Here is a 22,138-nt window from a genome sequence, read left to right as displayed (position 1 = left end):
ACACAGTTATTTTTAGTCCCTTATAGTTTCTTTGAATTCTGTTGTTCTGTCTGGTGCAAGCACTGCAGCCCAGGGTCCCAGGTCCCAGGTCCTAGGTCCCAGCCTGTCTCAAGAGCAGGTGGTCAGCAGGTCCTTCTTTCCCCATGTTGTGTCTTTGGGCATCCTCACGGTGATCTCACCATGAAAACTCATCACTGTGACAGGAAGCTTCAACCCTGGAAAACAGGGCCCTGGGAGCTGTTTGTGTTGTACCCAGAAGTCAGAAGCTCTCAGGGAGGCCCTGTTTTACACCAGAACTCTTAGAGAGCCAACAAGAAAATGAGAAGAAGAGCACGGAGGCCAAATGTGAGAGGGGACCCCTGGATCAGGCTGTGAGCACAACTTTGTTCCCCTTTAATGAGCCGCCCATGTCCAGTAAGGTCCCTGGGGTTTCTGATTCTAGAACATGAGCGCATATAACGTGGCCACCAACCCCAGCACTTATGAATGCCCCACATAGAGCAGATGGGGTTTCCAAGCTTGGCTGAGCAGCCATCTCCCTCCTGCCATAGTCAGGTATCACTGCCCACTCACCCCAGCTGGGGGCCGCTCCTTCAGGTCTCAGCCTGGAGCCTGAGGTTGAAAATCTCCTGTGTCACTATGAGAGGTTCTCCATGGGCCTATGGAAACAATTTTTAAAATTTTTATGTTTTGCCAGGGTTCCCCTGTGTAATGTATCCCTGTATGTATATATATTTAGGCACACACACACAGGCACACTCACACACACATACATATATATATCTACAGAAATTTTGTTGCAAAAAATATTGACGTTTTAGCTGTGCTCAGCCTGTAGCTTGGTTTGTTGTATTAAGACAGTGGCAAAAGCTGCCAGCTGACCACACTATGTGAAAAACAGAGTGTTCACCACTTGGGCTGATCACTCATCTCTTTGTGGGCAGAGCTAAGACTCTGTTCTCTGGGTACTGGAACAGATCACGGATTTGCACGGAGCACTGATCAGGGGCTGCACCCAGACTCCCTACACCAGGTAGAGTCACAGATAAAATGAAGCCCCTTTCTTCCTCCCTCCCTCTCTCCTCTCCGTCTCTCTTTCTCACCATCTCCCATTCTTCCTCCACCCCCCAAACAAAAAGCCACCCGAACTTACTGCACAACTAGAAGGATCTGGGGTCTGAGAGCAGCCTAGCTGTCCTAAATGCAATGTATTCACGTAGTGAGTGTGAGAATTCTCTGCATGGATTCTCAGTGTTCACAATAAAAGGCACACATTCTTTTACGGCTTCTGCTGTGTGCAAAATAAAGTGCAAAGGATTCTGAGCTACGTTCTGCAACTCATCACACAGACCTTAGCCCTGATGACGGCCACCTTCTCTAAGGACTCGTGCTAAGGAGCAGAGGAACAGCCTCCAGCGATCTGCCCATCAGGGGTACTCGTCCCAAACTCCTGTCTCCACCTCTAAGAGAAGCAGCCTCTAGGCTATTTCAGAGACTCGGCTATTTATTTATTCTGAGTTTGTAAGTCCCTGGAAGGAAACCTCATAGGAGTCTAATCTACTATCTAGAGATAGGAAATAAATCTGCCAAGTCCATGCTGCCACATTTCTGGAGGCTTTGCATTCGAACCACTTTAGCAGCCTCGTCGTGTTTTTATTACTTGGGGTTTTTTGCTCACAACACATGGTTAAGCAAATCAAAACAGAGGAAAAATCTGAGCTCCTCACAGCCAAAATCAGCCATGCCAAATTTCAGGCTCCAAACAAGCCAACTTATAAATAAACATGCTGTGTTTGCCAAATCAAGAGGAATATGTTGGAGAGGGCCACGTGGACTGGTGAGGAAGGCCGGCCTGCCCGCAGTGCGTCAGAAGGCAGGAGCTGCAGCCCCAGCCCCGTTCCTGAGCAGCTGTGTGATGTAGGCTAAGTCACCTAACTTCTCTGGGCCTCTGTGAAATAAAGGAATGGGAGGACTAATTGATCTAAGGTGAGGATGTTCTCCTCTCCTTAGCAGATATGCTCATCTGTTTTTGTTTTGTTTTGTTTTTTTCCAGTTCACAAGCAGCTCAGACCAAAGCGCCCCTTTCTCTGCCATTATCCTGAGGGACTAACTTGTTCTAGTTTGCTTGGGACTTCCCGGGTTCTAACTCTCAGGTCCTGTGTCCCAGGAACCTCTCACCCCTCTACCAATTGAGGGGCCACCGGGTCAACTGGTTAGTCTATCCTTGGAATCTATCCTGACCCCATTGGCTGAAGAGATCACGTTAATAATCTCAAGAACTTGTAGAGCATTTCAGAGTGTTGGACCTACCTATTCAAAATGTGGTCCATACCGGCATCCCCTGGCGGTTAGCCAGAGATGCAGAACTCAGGCCCACCCACCCCAGACCTACTGAGTCAGAATCTGCATTTGAGCAGATGACCAGGTGACTCAGGGGAAATGCATGAACGTTTGAGAAGCATTTCTAGGAAGCAGTTTTACCGACATGATCACAGCCTGTTGGGGCGGTATCACTCCCCCATTTCCCAGATGAAGAAACTGAGGTTTCCTTCTTTATTGATTCATTTGATCCATACTCATGAAGCACCTACTGTGTACCAGACATCATTAAGTGACTTGCCCAAGGTCACACAGCTAGTGTGTAGCTGAGACCATCCCCAAACCCAGGACTCTGGATTCCCATCTGAGGTGTTCCCTGTGTACCGCGGGGCGGCGTCAGACCTTGTGGCCACAGTTTCAATAGAAAAGCTGATTGTAGATTAAACAGAGACCTCAGAGCCCTCCCAGACTTGTAGAGAGCCTGAAAAAAGATGCGTAACAAAGACTTCAGATACACACTCTTGGCTCCTGAAACTGTGAGCTTATCAGCTGTTTATTTAAACGGCCCCAAGAGCTTAAAAATGTCCTCTTTGTCACTGCCTCCTTCTCCAGAACCCCCACTCCACTGACCCTCCTACGTGAAATTTGGAAACACTCTCCTAGGGCTTTACAGAACACCAAGGCCATGCCTCTGCGCTATTTATTTTCTTGAATGGAGGACAACTGATTACTTCATTTGCCATGATGGGGCTGGAGAGCAGGCGGATGGGGAGGGGAGGGAGAATCCTTACTTGAACTACTGATACCAAAGAGAAATTCTTTGGGGGACGATTTTTCTGACGTTCATAAAACATTTTTACATTTGGTCCCGAGAGATAGCTAAATCATACCCACAGTTTTCCACAAAGCTAAAAGCATGGAAAAAGAAACATCTGAATATAGGCCAATAAAATCTCATCATACTTTCCCAGTCTTGGGTGAGAAGCTTCCCTTCCAGCCTTAGTCTTTCCTCTTCAGATTTTTTTTTGAAAAAAAAAAGATTGTCACCACCACGGGATCAGATGCAGTAGCCAACATGTATAATGTAAGACTCACCGTGTCCAGCTGAGAAAAGTGAAAAGCCTCAAAAAATAAGAGATCCCATCTGTCCTCCATTGATCTGCAATACAGTCCCCTCAGTTTAGACCCCATTTTGAATTCATAGTTTTGCTGCTGTCAATAAACTCAGATAAGGTGGGTTAAGTGCCTAATGGTGATCCTTTGGCTTTTACTCCCCTCTTCCAAGGAACAGTAAGTCATTCCAAGAGCCCCCCTCAAGGTCAAAGGGCAGCCTGCCCCAGGGCCCGCCTGCTCCCCTCTCCAGACCTGTGACAACCCTCTCTGGTCCTTAGGGCTCTTCTCCCCCAAGCCTCTGGGCTTGCTCTCCCTTCTGCCCCAAGAGACAAGCACTCAGCCTGAGACAGGGGGAAGGGGGCAGGGCATAGCCATTCAAGGAATGACACAGCAGTTAACACCAAAATGGCGGAAGATTCGACTCCCAGTAGGCCTTGAAGCTCAAGATAGCGGGAGATTTGACTTCTAGTAGACCTTGAGCTTCATTGTACGCTCATTGTAGTATTAACATGGTAAATGACACTCCCACAGGCGCCATGACAGCTTCGAGGCTGACCATAAAAGGTCAAAGAAGGGGTGGTGGTCCAATTCCGGGGAATCCCAGCCCCTTCCCCAGGGTAGTTGGAATGGTCCTCTCACTTGTCGGCATGTGAGCTACCCAGGCATAAAAACTAGCAACACTGCACTGCAAGGCCTCTCTCACGCCCTTGTCTTTGGAGACAAGGGAGCCTGTGCTCTGTCTATGGAGCATGTATCTACTTTTACTTTAACCTGAGCACCCAACCCCCACACCTGGTGGCCTTTCTTTCACCTTCTGAAACAGCCTACACTCTATGTAGTATGTATCTCTCTAAATAAATCTATCTTTTGTCAACTGTGGCTCACTCTTAAATTCTTTCCTGCGCAAAACCAAGGACTTGGTAAGGTAAGTCCCAGGGACTCAACCAAGACCTGGGACACGGCCCTCCTCTCGCCCCACATTTGTTTTTCCTGTATCAAGCCCTCTCTCATTGTGAAAGAAGGACCAAAACTAACAAAACTGGGCCTTAGCCAATCTTCCTTACAAAGTCCCTGATCTATTTACTTTTGTCCTCTGAGATGATGATGGTGGTGGTGGTGGCTCATTTTACTAAGTGCTGGCTATGTTCCAGGTACTGTTTTATGAGAGTTACCATCACCTGTGGGGCAGGCACTCTTGTTATCTCTACCTTAAGAAAGAGGCCACTGAGGTCCAGAGTGCAAGAATTTGTTTAAGGTCACCAGCTATGTCACCCTGGCAAGATAGCTAGAACTGGAAAAAGGCAATTAGAAGTCAGTTGGCCTTTGGCCCTCAGCTTTGGTTCCTAAGGCCAAGGTGTGCCCACTCTCCCACCCTCAACACCTTGACCAGCCGTCTGTCAAAAACCCTGTGAACCCTCCATGGAAGACTCACTTCCCAGCCAGGAAGTGAAATTGGGTGGGAAGAGGCACCACTGTCTTAGTTTCAAGTGGAAGTTTTAAATCTCTGAGGCCCCACATGTTGCAGGAAAATGGGATGCCAGAGGATAGTCATGTCCCAGGTCTCGAGTGAGTCCCTGGGACATGCCCTGTCATGTGAGGGTCCTTGGCTTCGCGCAGGGAAGAATTCAAGAGTGAGCTATAGTAAAGTGAAAGCAAGTCTATTCAGGGAGATACACACTCCATAGACAGATTGTGGGCCATCTCAGAAGGCAAGAGAGGCAGCTCTAGGGTGCACTTAACCCACTGCATCTGAGTTTATTGAGAGCAGTTTCATTTTTATAGGCTCAGTAATTTCACGTGCTAACAAGTGGGAGGATTATTCCAACTACTTTGGGGAAGAGGCAGGGATTTCTAGGAATTGGGCCACAGCCCACTTTCTGGCCTTTTATGGCCATCCTCAGAACTGTCATGGTGCCTATGGGTGTGCATTTAGCATGTTAATGCATTACAGTGAGAGAATAATGAAGCTCAACGTCCACTGGAAGGCATATCCTCCACCATCTTGGGCCTGGTTGGTTCTAACCAGTTTATGTCCTATCCTCAATTGCTGTGTCATTCTTTTAATGGTTATTTCCTGCCTCCCTCCCTCCTGTCTCACACAGATGGGGTGACCTTCAGTTCAGCAGGCCTTAGCCTTGTAGAAATAAACTCTCTTAGGGTGCTCCTCCCATCCTTTGGGCCACATATCTTAGAGACTCTTACCTGATGTTTTCTGATCTGTAAGAACCCAGTTTATAAGAATGGCTTTCTTGTCCAGTCCTGCAATCCCTTACTTTTACAGATGGAAAACAAAGCCCCATGAAAGCCAAGAACCTTGCCCAAGACCACACAGGAAGTGAAAGAGCCAAGGCTGCTGGTTCTGCAGCACATATGGTGGGTAGTGCGTGGGCTCTGATGCCACCAGGCGTGAGTTGAATCCTGGTGATGCCACCTACACACTCTGTGACCTTACAAAGTTACTCAATGTCCCTGCTCACTTCCTGGCTTAGTTAAGTGGAAGGGATAAGAAGAATAGCACCTGCCTCATCAGGCTTTGTGAGGATTAAACAGTCCAGGGTTTGGAGCCAAGCACAGCACTCAGTAAGTGCTCCAAAAGTCTTGGCTCCTTTTTCACTTGTTAGTAACTGAATGCAACATGACCTATTACCCAGTGAATGGATTTTTACGGTGCTTCCTGCTGTCTTTAGGGCTGGACACCACTTCTACCAGAAGGAGGCACTCTGCTGGGTGACCTGCTCAGAAAGCATTCTTCTCGGAATGCTTCCCACTGTTCCCAGGATGGGGACTGAAACGGATCAACAGACATCCCTCCAATGGGGCGGCTCTCATTACTCTGAAGGAAACAGGCTCTGAAACACTTCATTCTTAGCTTTCCATATTTATCTTCAAAACACTGTCTCTTTTTCCTGTCCTTCAAGGAAAAAAGGATTATGAGAAAGGGATGTTGCAGAAATCAAACCCTGGAAACTTCCTTTAGTGATTAATTTTGAAGGAAGGTCTCAGAACCCAAGACTGACTGTTTTATAGGTAGACCAGATGAGGCACTGGATTTACTTTCCTATTTCCTTTTAAACTTATATTAGATTAATTGTTGCAATTCCTCTTTAAAAATAGATTAAACTAATAAATCACTTACAATGAGGCCTGGCACAGAACAGGTACTTGGCACCTTTGTAGAAAAGACGAAGTAGAATAAGAGACGTGCCTCTTAACCCAACCAGAAGCTCTTCTGTTCCTCACCTGAGAAAGCCCTCTCAGTTTGATGGAAAACTCTTATATTTTGAAGGAAAGGGAAAAGGTGAAAAGCCTTTAATATTCTTTCAAAGTCCCGTGAGGCCCAGATGGTCAAAGTCCCGGCAGCGAGACCATGAGTCATTGGACCCGGAAGTATTTCCCACTCACACAGGCCCCAGGGCGGGGCCTGCCAGTTTCTGGTTATTTGGAGGAGGGAAAAAAAAGCACAAATTAATTCTCAGTTTTCAGCACCCAAATATATGACTCATAGGCAGCCTGCTGCAGAAAGAAAGGACACAAAATGAGGAAATACAGAACCAAGTGCCGGAGGCGTTTCTGGAACAGACTCCTTCCTGGCTGGGTCTTCACAATGGAGATTCTCTGGGGAAAATCGGTTTCTACAATAGAAACACCCTAGTAGAGTGGGATGGCTTCCATGGCCTCGGGCGGATTAGAGTCAAGCACCAAAGGGCTACAAAGGAATCTCTTTGTTTATGAAGATTTACCAAAGTGTCAGCGTCCCTCTGCAGAAGTCACTCTGACTCAGAGGCCCTAGAGAAGCAGAAAAGCTCCCACGGGCCTTTTCTAAGGTTTCTCCTTTTTTTCCCCCCTGGGGGACTAGGGGTGGAGATAATTACGTTTATCTAGTTATCTTTTTTTTTTGAGGGGGAGGTAATTAGACTTATTTATTTTAGTGGAGGTCCTGGGTTCAATCCCCAGGACCTCCTGCATGCTAAGCAGGCGCTCTACCACTGAGCTATAGCCTCTCCCATATTCTACTTCTTCACTTGGAACTTATGGTTAAAGAAATATCCACCATGGTGATTTCTGTTATTTCCATCTGAGTTCCTTCTTTTCAAGCAACTATGTATATTTGACAACTGGCAATTACGAGAACCTGAATGAGTACAGCTCTCACACAGCACTTGTATTTCCCTTCGCTCCAGTAAAGCAAAGCTCCTCACCAGTTTGGCATCAACGGGGCCCCCTCTTCTGCCTCCGCTCTCATTCATAATCAAAGGATCCCTCCTTTAGGGCTTTACCGCTTTCAAAACACTTCTTCAGGTCTCTTGCCTTTGGGGCCATCAGGACCCCCTACACAGCCCAAGGCCAAGTATGATACTGAGTTCAGTATAAGTACAACTACACTTGATATCGATAAATCTTCTTAGTTTTCAAAACACTTTCTCTATATAGTATCTCATCTGATCATCGTAGTTCTTTGAGGTTGGCAGGGTGGAAACTTGCATCTCACACTGAGGATAAAAGAAGCTTAGAGCACTGAATGGCTTTCCCAGGCCCCACTGCCTCTGACCAGATGATCACATAAGATCTTCAACTCCACTCACCACCAATAATATACCAATGACAGCAACACTTCGGGAGCATCTTTCGTGGACCAGGAAGTACTAAGCCTCTCATAAACATTTCAATCAGAAGGTAGAAAGGAAGCCAATAACCTTGTTGGATTCCCAAGGACATCAATCAAAATGCACTATTGGGGGCAGCTATCCTGGGCCCAGGAAAGCAGGTGCTTTAGAAATACAGAAAATAGGAACTAGTTGCATTTATGGTATTTACGGTAGAGTCAGTGAGCCAGGATGGTATCCTTCAAGACAGAGAGCAATACAATCTAATCCATATTTATGGTAAGCAGACTAAACTCTCAGAGTTACGGTGGCTCAAAGGAGAGCTAAGATGAAAGATTTAGAGCTGCACTCTTCAGTATGGTAGCCACTAGCTACATGTGACCTTCGAGCACTTAAAATGTAGCTGGTCCACATTGAGATGGGCTATAAATTCATCATATGCTCTGGATTTTAAAAACTTATTGGGGGTGGGGTTATATCTCAGTGGTAGATTGCATGCTTAGCATGCATAAGGTCCTGGGTTCAATCCCCAGTACCTCGACTTAGAAACCAAAAAATGATTGTAAACTTCTCTCATTAATAATTTTATATTGATTATATGTTAACATCATATTTTGTGTATGCTGGGTTAAATAAATTTTTTAAATTAATTTCACTTTTTTAATGTGCCTACTAAAAAAATTTGAATTACCTATGAGACTCACATTATCTTCTATTGGACAGTGCTGGTTTCAAATAATGATCTGTCATCAACATGTTTTAGATGACTAACTAAAAGCTAAGCACTTTCTATACCTTCCCTTGTTTAATCTCTACATCATCTCCCCAATTTCATTGTTACTCGGTTTTACAGATGAGGAAGCCATGGTTTAAAGGAGCTCAGGATGTAGCTATTAACAAGAATAAGCTAAAACTAAATGTATTGCAATGGAAAGTGTCCACAATAAATTGTTTTTTTAACAATGATCATCCATTACCAGAAAAATAAAATACACCTCTATCATTTATTTTATTTTTGGTCTTTTTTGTGTGTGTTGGCAGGTGGGTAATTAGGTTTATTTATTAATGGAGGTACTGGGGATTAAACCCAGGACTTTGTGCATGTCAAGCAGGCCTCTACTACTGACCTATAATCTGCCCCCATCATTTATTTTAAATAAAAACATTAAGTGACTTGCCCATGGCCATCCAACTAACTGCAGGGCCAGGACTTGAACTATGGGCTTATGATGACTCCAAGTTCATGCTCTTAACCCCATGGGAACCCATAGAAGTAAAAAGGCTTTGGAGGGCATTGGAGCTAAACTCCCACCCATGACAGGTCTTCTCTCTGCAATATTCTTGAATACCAAAGTCATGGGGCGTTCATTACCTTCCTAGGCAGTGTGCCCCATTGTTGGCCACATGGTTATTAGGATTTTTCTCCATTAAATGAGAAGAAATCTGTTCATCCTAAATTCTGTCCTTGAGTTCGGGGTCCTCATGGAGGAGGTGGCCCCCATGAGCTAGGCTGAAAGGATGGGCTGGCTTGCATGGGTCTCTAAGAAGAGACCACAGGTACGGGTCCAGCAGGTTCCTCACTGCTTCATGGGGAAGGGAGCCCTAATCTACCTACACCCCTCCTCCCACCTCCACGGCCTAGCACTTCCTGCAGTCTGACCCAGGTAAAACTTGCCTGCTTGGTGTGCACTGCCTCGCTGATGTGGCTGCAGGGCCTCGGCTGCAGCAAACGCCTGCATTTCCATTCACCATAAAGCCTCCCTCGGCTGAAAGGCTAATCATCTGCCTGCTGCGCTGACAGGTTCTCATCCAAGGAGGGCTGAACGCTAGGTCTTTAGAAAAGACACCAGAAAAAGCACACTTCTGGCCTGGCTTTGACAGCCACTCTAAAGGGAAAGAAGAAATTGCTGGGGTAGGGGTGGGAGTGGTGGGGGGAGGCAAAGAGAGGAAAGAAGAAGAAGAATCTGGGATGCTAATGAATTCCTTGTGATCTCACTCTCCTTCCTCCAGCACAGGATCCTCTGCAAAAATTGACGGGGCTGCCTTGCCAGCCAGAGCCTGAAAATGTGCCCAGGTAGACAGAACTCCGAGTCCCAGGATAGCCTGTGAAATGCTGGCTGCCTGCTAACAGATGGAAGGGCAGGACAGAAAACAAGAAGAGGGATCTGCAGATGGGACCCCCCCACCTACCACCACCCTGACATTGGACTTTAGGGGTCTGCTTTCCTGGTCTGACCCCTCACACTGACAACAGAGCTGTGAACCTAGAAACAGTGACAACCAAAAGAAGTAGCATGAGCAAAACCTGCCACTGCCTCTTCCCTCCTCTCACTGCCATTTTCAACATCAAAAAATAATAAAATACTATGTTGTACACCTGAAACTAATATAACATTGTAAGTCAACTATGCTTCAACAACACACACACACAAAAACAGTATAAAAAGTAGTAACAGAAGAAATGCACTCCAGGAGTTTTAGTAAAGGATTTGAAGCCTATAATTTGATCCCCAGTTCCATTTCATCTGCTGAAGCTGTGTCAAGCCCCGCAGTCAAGACGGCACGCCAGCCCTCTGCTAGCAATCATGCACAAGTTGTTCCTAAGAGTTGGAATAATTACCACAGTTAGGCTCAAGTAAACTCATAGTAGCATTATTGATTTCCAACCATCTCCAGGCTTTGCCCCCAGTGCTTTGTATACTTGCAACCATTTTTCAAGCCAGGAGTTATTCTAACATTTTAAGAGTGAGGAAATGGAGCTCAGAAGAAATAGATGAAAAGATCACCCAGCCAAAAAAATAGCAGGAAGGGATTTGAACCTAGATCTGTCCTGCTCTAAAATCAGTGCTTTAAAAAAACAAAATGAAATGTTTATTACGGAAAATCTCTAACATACACCAAATCACCACAAACTAGTAGCATGAACTGCCATATACCCATCACCAAATTATAATGACCATCCACACAAGGCTACCTTGTTGCAGCTCTATGCCCACTGGTTTTCCTTTATGGGATTATTTTGGAACAAATTTGGACATCATGTCATTTCATCCATAAATAGTTCAGCATGTATCTCTAAAGAAGGATGCTCAAAACCTGTGCTCTTGACTCCCTCAAAATAATGACCCTAGGAGAGAGATTATCGAGAAAATACCCAGGAAAATTGCAAAATTTACATCACTGTCAAAGGGGAATGAAGCATTCCCTCGCTGCCTTTGGCCTTTCCACATAATGTGGGGAGAGTACTGTCATTATCTGCTAAATCCAGGAATGCCCCTCTGGCAGTCCAACATCACAAGGACCTGGCTACCTGGCCACGTGGACACTCCATTCCTGCCCCTTACTCCTGAAAAAATTTTTATCTGCTGGAAAACATTACCTAACCCATTCTTCCCAGATGTGCTATCTCAGAACTTGTCACCTTGTTGGCTGTTGTCTGTGCATGGAATAACATTAACTCAACACAGCTACTATATGTCAGATACTGAGCTAGGGGTTTTCATACATGTCCGGAACCAAATGCTTGATTTTTAAAAAAATGTGATCTGATTTTTGTTGTGCAACTTTCTATTAGGTTCAGAAATTCATCCTGCACTGGGATATTATGGAAAAGACTGTATAATCCCTTCAGGGGCTGAATCCATCCATCAGCAGCATTTCTTGAGAACATGCACTTGCACATGTAAAGTCGCCCTGTGAGTCACCACGGAGGGTACCAAGGATAGAATACAGTCCCTGTCATATTACAGTGGAAGACATTTCTCTGTATTCAAGCCTGCAAATACTTAGTAATCTCCTTCTCCCATGCCGCAGGGCTTGAAAGCTCCCTCCTAAGGAGCCTGAAAATCTAGTAGAGCGGATAGAACAAAGTACACAAATAAGTAGATCTGCAAGGCAGAACATACCAACTGGCACAGCAGATGTAAAAAGAACACGTCCTGGGAGTTGAAAGGCAATAGCAGTTATGCGTGACTGGGGGACAGCAGGAAAGCGTTGATGGGGGAGGTGGCACGTGAGGTATAAACAGACTGTTTCCCAGAACTTGGGGCAGTTTGCTCTACCTGATGCTTGCAATAGGTTTTAGAGGCCATACCCTGGGTCCTGCTCTCCAGTTCCTCCTCACTGTGACACTGGTCATGGCCCTTTATGAGTGTAGCTGACCTTGGTCCTGTCTGCATTCTTCTTCCATGAGTCCAAGGTGCCCCTGACTGCTCTGGGCTGTCTGCCTCTTCCTGTGAGCCCTGGTTACTGCTGCTGGCGGCTCTCAGGGTTTGCTTGTTAACCCCAGAAGCCTGGGTGATGCTGCAGCTCTCTGCGTCTCCAGCAGATGGGTTTGCTCATCGAATCATCTGTCTTCTGGGCACCATGAAGATGACAAGGGGGTTTGAAGTACTGTGGAAAGAGTTCTACCTTCTAGAATCAGGCCTGAAAATAGACCCATGGTTAGGGTTTTTTACAGGCTGAGGTGATGGGAGAGGGGACTATAAGAAGAAAGGCAGAGACAGGAATAGAGCAGTTTCAGAGAACTCCAAGTGGAAGATGGGCTGTGGTGGACGGCAAGAAGGAGAGAACCATGGAGGTGCACCTGCCGAAGCTGGCTGGGGCGTTTTGTGAAGCGTCATAAGAACACACAATGTTCTTGTGTGTTTCTTGAGAAAATTTTTAGTACGCTTTATCTCATTTCATCCAATGGAGAGCTGATAAAGGAACCTGGAAGAATTGTTACTGTACCTTAGGAATGTTAATGGGGCATAGCAAGTGGCATGGATTGGAATGGAGGGAAAAAATAGAGGCCAGGAGACCAGCTGGAAGGCCCAGGGTGTATGCTCTTTAAAAATGTCTGCTTATTATCTGTGACCCCCACCGGAACCTGAGCCTCTTGGAATAAGCCTTCTGCTTGCTCCAAACAACTTGGGAAATGAGCCTGCACTGCATTAATTTTCTGTTTCCCTATTGCCTGACATATAGTAAGTGTTCAATAAATAGTGCCTGGCACATAGTAGGTACTCAATAACTATCTGTTTAAAAAAGAGAGATGATGGGGAGAGAAAAACCACTCCTGTGATAAGCTACGGACATGGTTTAGAGGTGAGCTAATGAGTCCTTTCTGTAGGGATGGAGATGGTAGAAACTTCAGTAAAAGCATCTCTAGAGCTTGGCAAGTGACTGGATGTGGGAGGAACGGAAGAGCAAGGAATCTAGGATGCCTGGGAGAGTGGTAGGGCCACTAACCGAAATAAGACAAACAAGGGAGAAGCAGGTCAGTGGGAAAAGGCAGGATTGTTACCCCAAAAGTGGGCTCAGCTCTTGGGAGATATCGAGCCCAAAGACACAACCTAGCCCAAGATCGTGAGAAGGAAGGGTTTATTACTTGCAGCAAGTAAGGAGGACATCAGGGATCTCTCCCAAAGCAGTGTCTTCCCAAACAGCAAAATTGGGTAAGTTTAAGCCAAGGGTACATGCATACTCACACAGGGGCTTGAGCGGTAGGCAGTCCAAGCTTTAGACAATTAAAGATAGGAGGTTCAGAAAAGGTCAACGTCATCATCCCCTAGGTTCCAGTTGATCTGGGGGTTGAGCGCTTCAGGCTAATCTTTACTTTTGAGACAGAACTCAGAGTCTTTACAGCTGATATGTTATCTTTGCTATCCTTACTTCTCTTGTTCTCAATGTTTTTGCATTCTCTTGTTCCCTGGAGATCATCAATTACTGAGACCTGGTCAAGGGCCAGCCTGCGGCCAGGCTTAGACCATAAAATAGCTTAGGTCAAAAATGTCTTCTCTTACATCAAGAAAGCCATGCCTGGTTCTCTTTTTCCGGGGACCCCCCCTACTTTATCTGCTTACAGAATAATTTTCATTTTAGACATTATGAGTTTCAGATCCCAACAGGACCACTCAAAGTAGTGTCCAGTATACATGCAGCCAAAGTTCAGGAAGCAGCTTGGCACTAAAAGTACAGACTGGGAGGCAACTGCAAAGAGATTCTGGTGGTGATCATGGGAGTTGGTGAGATCACCAAGCAGAGAAGAGAGGAAACAAGAGGCCCGAGGGCAGAGCCTTGAGGAGTGCCAACACTTACGGGAAGAGAACAAGCAACTATTGGAGAGAAAAATTTTAGTATGTCTTATCTCATTTAATCCTTGTGATGGGCATATTATGATTATTTCTACTAAAACACAAGGAGGTTAAATGACTCACCTACAATCACACATCTAATAAACAGAACTTGGGATCAAAAAGTCAATCAAGAAACACTAATCGATTAAAATGCTGGCCATGCCCAGCACCGGTACCACATCAGGTGCTAAAGATCCCAAAAAGAGGAGGAAATGGTTCCTTCTCTCAAAGAGCTCGTAAGTGAGTAGACTGAACCCGTCTACTGACAGATAAAGCACTAAAATATAAAAGTGCTCAAGGGAGGGGACTAATTCAGACCAAGGAAGGGAGAGGAGTAGCTTTCAAGGGAGGCTTTCAAGAGGAGGTGATGTTGAGTTGAGTCTGGAAGAATAAACAGGAATGAGCTGACTGAGAAGTGGGCAAAAAGAGGAAAGTGTTCCCAGCAAAGCAGACTGGTGTGCAAAGGCCTGGGGCCTTTGGGAACTGGGAGCTGTTCACTCTGCTGGCACACAAGGGCCGGTGCGGCGAGGTACAGGAGAGCCACGTGCCAAGATGGGCTGGGGGAACATCCGTGCTACCCCGAGGGATTCTAATCCTGTCTTTAAGGTGAGGGCACCAGTGAAGGATTTTAAGCAAGGGAGAGATATTATCGGATTTGCATGTTAGAACAATCACTCTGGAGGACTCCTGGAGGCAGTGTGGAGGATGGCTTAGAGGAGGATGTTATGGGAATCGGGAAGATAAATTAAGATGCAAATATAGTGGCCTAAGCAAGAAAGGATAAGGGCCAGGTTGGATGTAAGTTGTAATGGAATAGAGAATGGATATATAATAATATAATATGATGTAATGTAACATATAATATAATGTAATGTGATATAAATATATACATAATTATATATATGAAGAAAGAACTATTCAGCCTTAGAGGAAGAAGGGGATAAGGAAATAAGGAAACAGAATGGTCTAGAAGGATTGCCAGTTTCTGGCCAAAACAAGCAGGAAGAGAAGCAGATATTAGTGGAGGTGGAGAGCCAGGTAAAGTGAGTTCGGGACATATTGGGTTGAGAAGCCCAGAGGCCATCCAGGTGGAGATGTCCAGCAGGTAGCTGGATACAGGGATCTGGAGCTCACTAGGAGGCTGACCTGGAGATGTATCTTTGTGAATCACCACTATAAGGCAGCGGTTGAAGCCACGAATCGGGGTGTTTGGATGGAGAAGAGAAAGGCCTTGAGGCATTAAGGAGCATCGAAATTTAAAGAGCTCTGAGAAGGAGGAGGCAAGGAGAATCCAGAGAGATTGAAGAGGAAAAAAAAGGAGAAAATGATGTCTCAGAAAGCATCGTGATCGAAGCAGGTCACCTGGGAGGATGCCACTGAAAGTAGGAAAAGAAGAGTACCATCTTTGTTCGCTTTCAGGAGGAGGGGAGATGGCTTCCTCCAGGCTAGTCTTAGGAAATAGAAGGAAAGTGAGAAAAAAGAAAGGCCCTTTCAAGTTGAGAAATAGAAGAAGAGAGGGTTGAGTCCATCTCCTCTCCTCTTTGCCATGTTTTCTTGACTGTTGCTGCAATAATCAGTGCATTCATAGAAAATGAAATATGTTATTTGATAAAATGTGGAGAATCAGATGCTCAAAATGCTTCTATTATGTGCTTCAAAACTAGACACGCTGAAAATGGAGACCATCCAGTGTGCTCATGCAGTCCTTAAAAATGTTCCTTTAATAAACATTAAACTGCTGTTTATCAGAAATGTTAATGAGGAAAATAAACAGGGCTCTTTAGACATACTTAAAAATTGAAGTTTAAACCGTAAGAGAAAACAAGAGGCAAAAATAATTCCAAACTGCATGAACATTGCAGACCTCAGCTGCCCTTGAAATCTCTTCATAGGCCTAACATTACATGATTCTTCATCAGCCAAAGATATGCATTTCATATGCTAAAATTCAATGAGTATGTGTCATACTTAAAGGATAGGGTATTGAGAGAAAAGAATAAGACTTGGCACATTAAAGCAATGCACATAAAAGCCTGATTATTTTCTAGAGAAACTTTACAATATTATTGAAAAATTAGTGATACAGGGGGTGGGTATAGCTCAGTGGTAGAGTGTGTGCTTAGCATGTATAAGGTCCCAGGTTCAATCCCCAGTACCACCATGAAGAAAGAAAAAGAAGTCATACAGATTTCCATTTCAGATGGTGTAATAAACCCAGGCACACTACCTAACTCTCCTGCCGAAAACTAAAAATTCTGGATAAAATACTAAAAATGTCTTCTCCTGAATAAGCAATATTCAGCCAAAACCAAGTTCCAGTAGGAACCCAGAGAGATACGTGGAGAAATTATCAAGCCAGTTAGCTCTCAGTTTTCAAGACCTCAAGGAGCTCCAGGGACTTGAAACAGAGTCTGCCTAAGTCTGCCTCTCTAATTGGATACCTTCTCATATAGGTAAGGCTGTGAAAGGCTATACTTTCCCTGTTAGACTAATCTAGAAATAAATCAAATCCTTCCACCTAGAGAGTCTGCAACCAAAATGGGCTGTCTTGATTCTTGATACCACAGGAAAGTGAAATAAACTTCTGGAAATGTGAAACAAAACAAAACAAAGCTAGACTTAATACAACTTTGCAGCGCAGATTAACATTAGTTGGATGGTCTGAAAAGTCTCTAGTGGAGAATGTAGTATAAAATGGTCCTAAGAGTTCAAAGTGCTGGAAGAAGCTAATGCAAATCCTCTTACATGAACCCACCTTTATCTCAGGCCCCTCTAAAATTCCCAGAGATAAAATTTTAAGAAATATAAACCCACAGTCAAAAATAAAATTACAAAACCCAAGGAAACTAAGCACCAGGGGCAAGAGAAGCAAGAATACAGATAGCAGAATCTGATTTACAGAAACTTTAGATATAGGAATTATCAGAAACATGATATAAAATAACCATCTTAGAGTTTTTAAGAAATAAAAAATAATGAGTAAATAATGAGAATTACAAAAATGATCAAGCAGTTTAAAACAATAAATAAAATTCTGGAAATGAAAAATATAATAATTAAAATTTAAAACTCAGCAGATAGATTTAATAGCCAATGAGACACACTGAAGAGAGAATTAGTGAACTAGAAGATACCTGAAGAAATGACTCAGGGTGTAGGCACACTGAAACAAAGAAATGGAAAGTAAAAGAAAACTCAGATTCAAGAATCCCAATGAATTCCTAACAGAAATAAAAGAAACACATCATAATAAAACTGCAGAACACCAAAGACAGAAACTAGATCATAAAAACAGAGAGAAAAGTCAGATAACTTCAAAGCTACAACAATTAGACTGATAGCTGACTTCTCAAGAGCAACAATAAAGGTAAGAAGATCATGGAAAGATACCTTCAATGTGATGAGAGGAAATTATCAATCTAGAATTCCATACCCACTGAAAATCTATAAAGAACAAAGGTAAAAAAGAAGGAATTTCAAACAAATAAAAAGGAGGGTAGAGTGATAAGGGGTAAAATAATTAATCAAATATAGACTGTCTATTTAATCTCATCTGCTATTGACTACATACAACTATAGTAGCATTCTACGGCATTAAAAAAAACTAACAAGAGGGTATCTGCTGCTATATGGCCCCAGGGACTGCAGTACAGGTCCAGCCATGATTCTGTGCTACCCCGTGGCCTTGGGCTCAACGAGGGCCAGAAACTGAGCAAGATCATGACAAGCCAAGACACAGCTGTGGCTGCCGGCATCTCATCAAGCACACCAAGTTTCCTCAGAACATGATCCAAGAGGTGTGCAGTTTTGCCCTAAATGAGCAGCGTGCCACGGAGTTATTCAAGATCTCCAAGGACAAGCCCTCAAGTTCATCCAGAAGATATTGGGAACACATATCTGCGCCAAGAGGAAGCAAGAGAACTGAGCAATGTCCTGGCCACCATGATGAAAGCAGTTGCCAAGAGACTGATTCCCCTCCCTTCTCTGTGCATAATAAAAACCTTACAGAAAAAAAACAAAACTCAGTAAGATAGAGCTAAAATACACAATCCAGTAACATATGAGTCAGAAGGTGGGTGATCGGAACTGAAGTGTTTTAAAGTCCTGACAGTATTTGGAAAAGGCAAAAGGATAATGATTTACTCTGAACTTTGAGAAGTTAAATATGCATGATAAATTTTTAGATCAACCACTAAAAGTCCAGGGGAAAATATTTAGCTTCCAAACTAATAGAGGGGGGGAAATGTAGTGATAAAAAAGTAAGCAATCAAAACGAAGTTAAGAGAGATGAGAAAAAATAATCATAAAAAGAAAGACCCAAGTAGACAATTTAACAAAGAAAGAATATATCAGTAATTGCAATAATTCTAATGCATAGATGCCACAGTTAAGACTGTCAGAGTACAAAAGCTTACTTTCCAAAATATACAACTTCTACAACTCAATAACAACAGAAAACAACCCAATCAAAAAATGGGCCGAAGTCCTAAATAGACATTTCTCTAAAGAAGACATGCAGATGGCCAATAGGCACATGAAAAGATACTCAACATCACTAATTATTAGAGAAATGCAAATCAAAACTACAATGAGGTATCACCTTACACTAGTCAGAATGGTCATCATTAAAACATCTACAAATAACAAACGCTGGAGAGGGTGTGGGAAAGGGAACCTTACACTGTTGGTGGGAACGTAAATTGGTGCAGCCACTATGTAAATAGTATGGAAGTCCCTTAAAAAAATAAAAATAGAGTTGCCATATGACCCAGCAATCCCATTAGTGGGCATACATCTGGAGAAAACTCTAATTTGAAAAGATACATGCACCCCCAATATTCAAGCACTATTTACAATAGCTGAGATATGAAAGCAACCTAAGATGAATGGATAAAGATGTGGTATATATATACGATGGTATATTACTCAGCCATAAAAAAGAATGAAATAAGAACGAAATAATGCCATTTGCAGGAACACAGATCTATCTAGAGATTATCATACTAAGTGAAATAAGTCAGAGAAAGACAAATATTATATGATATCACTTATATATGGAATCTAAAATATAAAAATGAACTTACTTACAAAACAAAAACAGATTCAGACAGAAAATAAACTTATGGTTACCAAGGGGAAAGGGGGTCGAGGAGGGATAAATTAGGAGTTTGGAATTAGCAGATACAAACTACTATATATAAAACAGATAAAGAACAAGGTCTCATACACAGGGAACTATATTCAATATCCTATAATTAACTATAATGGAAAAGAATATGAAAAAGGATATATATATATGTATAACTGAATTACTTTGTTGTACATCAGAAACAAGCACAACATTGTAAATCAACTATACTTCAATTAAAAAAAAAGATTGTCAGAGCAGTGAAAAATCCAGCTTTATACAGTTTATTAAAAATCCATCTAGAATATAAGAAATGAATCAAAGGTTGAAATCAAGAGAGGAAAAAACACACTAAGTAAATACTAAGTAAAAGAAAGCTGATATACTATGTAAGTAACAGACAAAATGTACTTGAAAGCAAAAGGTATTATTAGATATGAAGAATTTACTATATAATGATGAAAAATAGACTGCAAAAACTGACAGACTAAAAGATCAGACTGAAAATCCATCGTCATAACGGGAGACAGTAATATCCTCAAGTGATCGATAAACCAAGCAAGGGAAAAAAACAAAACAAAATCAGTAAGGATTTATGAAATTTGAATAGCACGGTTACCAAGCTTCATTTAATGGACACATTAAATTAATTTAAATTGAAATGGAATTAAATAAAAAACAATACCAAAGCGACATTCCAAAACGTTACAAGGACAGCACGGAAAAGAAAATTATATACCAGGTGCACTCACGAACATAAATACGAGTATCACAAGTAAACTATTAGCAAACTGAATTCAGCAATGTTTAAAAGGATAATACATTATTATCAAGTTGGATTTACCCCCAGGAATGCCTCGCAGATTTAATATTAAGAAATAAATTACTTCTTCATTTTCTTTGGTGTGATAATTTGCTATGCTTTTGTACGAAACTGTCCTTATGGGGAGGATACAGCTCAGCGGTAGAAAATGTGCTTAGCATGCATGAGGTCCTGGGTTCAATTCCCAGCACTGCCGTTAAAAATAATAAGTAAAAGTTCCCAATCTTCCAGGGAAGATGGGAGGACAAGTAACAAAGAGCACAGGGGTCATGCCTGCTAGTAAGTGTTAAAGCAGTTATCCAGGCGTAAGAGCAAAGGACTGAAAACCACCCTCCAGCACGCGAGCGTCCGCCGCTCGGAGAACCGTTCAACGTACCCCTCCACCACGTGACCAGTCCTTTTTTTTTTTTTTTCAAACATCTCTACCTTTAAAAAAAGAGAGAGAGAGACTCCCCAGAAGCCTCCTGTTACACACGCAGCCTGCAGCCTTGCGCAGGCGCCGCCAGGGCCAAACGGACACGTCGGACGCGTGAACAGTAGCCGGCCAATCCAGTTTGAATCTCATTTCCCCCCCTCCCCCCACTTCAGGAGCGGTTGTGGGATCAGATCAATCTTAAAATGGAGACTGTGGAACTGGAAACCACCCCTACTCCTAATCTTCCGCCTACAGAAGAAGAGAAAACAGCTAATCAGGAGGTTGCTAACCCAAAACACTATATTAAACATCCTTTACAGAACAGATGGGCACTCTGGTTTTTCAAAAATGATAAAAGCAAAACTTGGCAAGCAAACCTTCAGCTGATCTCTAAGGTCGATACTGTTGAAGACTTTTGGGCTCTGTACAACCATATCCAGTTGTCTAGTAATTTAATGCCTGGCTGTGACTACTCACTTTTTAAGGATGGTATTGAGCCCATGTGGGAAGATGAGAAAAACCACCGAGGAGGACAATGGCTAATTACATTGAACAAAAGGCAGAGACGAAGTTACTTGGATCGCTTTTGGCTAGAGACACTGCTGTGCCTTATTGGAGAATCTTTTGATGACTACAGTGATGATGTATGTGGAGCTGTTGCTAGTGTTAGAGCTAAAGGTGATAAGATAGCAATATGGACTACTGACTGTGAAAACAGAGACGCTGTTACATACATAGGGAGGGTATACAAGAAAAGGTTAGGACTTCCTCCAAAGATAGTGATTGGTTATCGGTCCCATGCAGACACAGCTAGTAAGAGGGGCTCTACCACTAAAAATAGGTTTGTTGTATAAGAAGACACCTTCTGAGTATTCCTATAGGAGACTGCGCCAAGCAATCGAGATTTGGGAGCTGAACCAAGCAGAGTGGACTGCATTTAAATTTGATTTCCATCTAAATGTTGCTAAGATATAAAATAAAATAAAATAAAATAAACCTAATTACTTCCCCGCCAAAAAACAAAAAGCTCAGGAAAATGTCCTTATGTTTAGAAGCTACATGCTGAAGTATTTCATGGGAGGTGTGTGGTGATACTTATAAGTTATCTTCAAATAGTTAAGAAAAAATATATACATATATATAAATGATACATAAAGCAAAAATAGTAAAATATTAACAGTTTTTGTTCCTAAGTCATAGGCATATGTGTGTTCATTGTACTATTCTTTCAGCTTTTATGTACATTGGAAATTTTTCGTAATGCAAAGTTATGAAAAAGGAAAACCAAGTAGTGAAATTTACCACATTAACTGAGTAAGGGAAAAAGGTCTTTGACAAAATTGAACATACATTCACGATTTTAAAAAAGAAAAAGTATTAGCAAACATAATGATACATAAAAATCACTTCCTTTAAGACTGGAAACAAGACAAGAATGGCTGATTTTCAATATGGTACTGGAGACCATCAGAGTACAAGCAAGTACAAAAAAATGTACTGAGAGAAACAAAACTGTCATTCATAGATGATATGATTATTTGCAATGAAAATCTTCAATGATATACAGATCTATTCATAGAATTAATAAGAGAATTTAGCAAGCATGTGTATTAGAAA

At 42.8% G+C, this 22,138-nt stretch overlaps 2 protein-coding genes and 1 pseudogene across 2 annotated transcripts in view; all 3 read left to right on the top strand.

Moving 5' to 3' along the window:
- The window catches only part of PLXDC1 (plexin domain containing 1), a 71,221-nt gene extending 60,829 nt beyond the window's left edge, over positions 1-10,392 (top strand). The window contains exon 14 of the mRNA XM_031468216.2: positions 10,047-10,392. Within this exon, the coding sequence (XP_031324076.2) occupies positions 10,047-10,070 (24 nt within the window). The 3' untranslated portion in view covers positions 10,071-10,392. The remainder of the gene's footprint in view (positions 1-10,046) is intronic.
- A 7,424-nt stretch (positions 10,393-17,816) lies between these two features.
- On the top strand, positions 17,817-18,184 carry LOC135323126 (large ribosomal subunit protein eL36-like; annotated as a pseudogene).
- Positions 18,185-20,724: 2,540 nt separating this feature from the next.
- LOC105099055 (eukaryotic translation initiation factor 4E-like) lies at positions 20,725-21,430 on the top strand. Its single transcript, XM_064494904.1, has one exon. It carries the CDS (start codon positions 20,725-20,727, stop codon positions 21,373-21,375), a length of 651 nt encoding a protein of 216 aa, XP_064350974.1. The 3' UTR covers positions 21,376-21,430.
- The last annotated feature ends 708 nt before the right edge of the window (positions 21,431-22,138 follow it).

The sequence above is a fragment of the Camelus dromedarius genome, chromosome 16 (genome assembly GCF_036321535.1).
Source record: "Camelus dromedarius isolate mCamDro1 chromosome 16, mCamDro1.pat, whole genome shotgun sequence".
Taxonomy (NCBI): Eukaryota; Metazoa; Chordata; class Mammalia; order Artiodactyla; family Camelidae; genus Camelus; species Camelus dromedarius.
Note: the sequence above shows the minus strand (reverse complement) of the source record. Positions and strands in the feature narration are given on the sequence as shown.

Bases quoted from the DNA above. Each gene is read 5' to 3' on its own strand.
- LOC105099055 (XM_064494904.1), top strand. From the start codon at position 20,725: ATGGAGACTGTGGAACTGGAAACCACCCCTACTCCTAATCTTCCGCCT.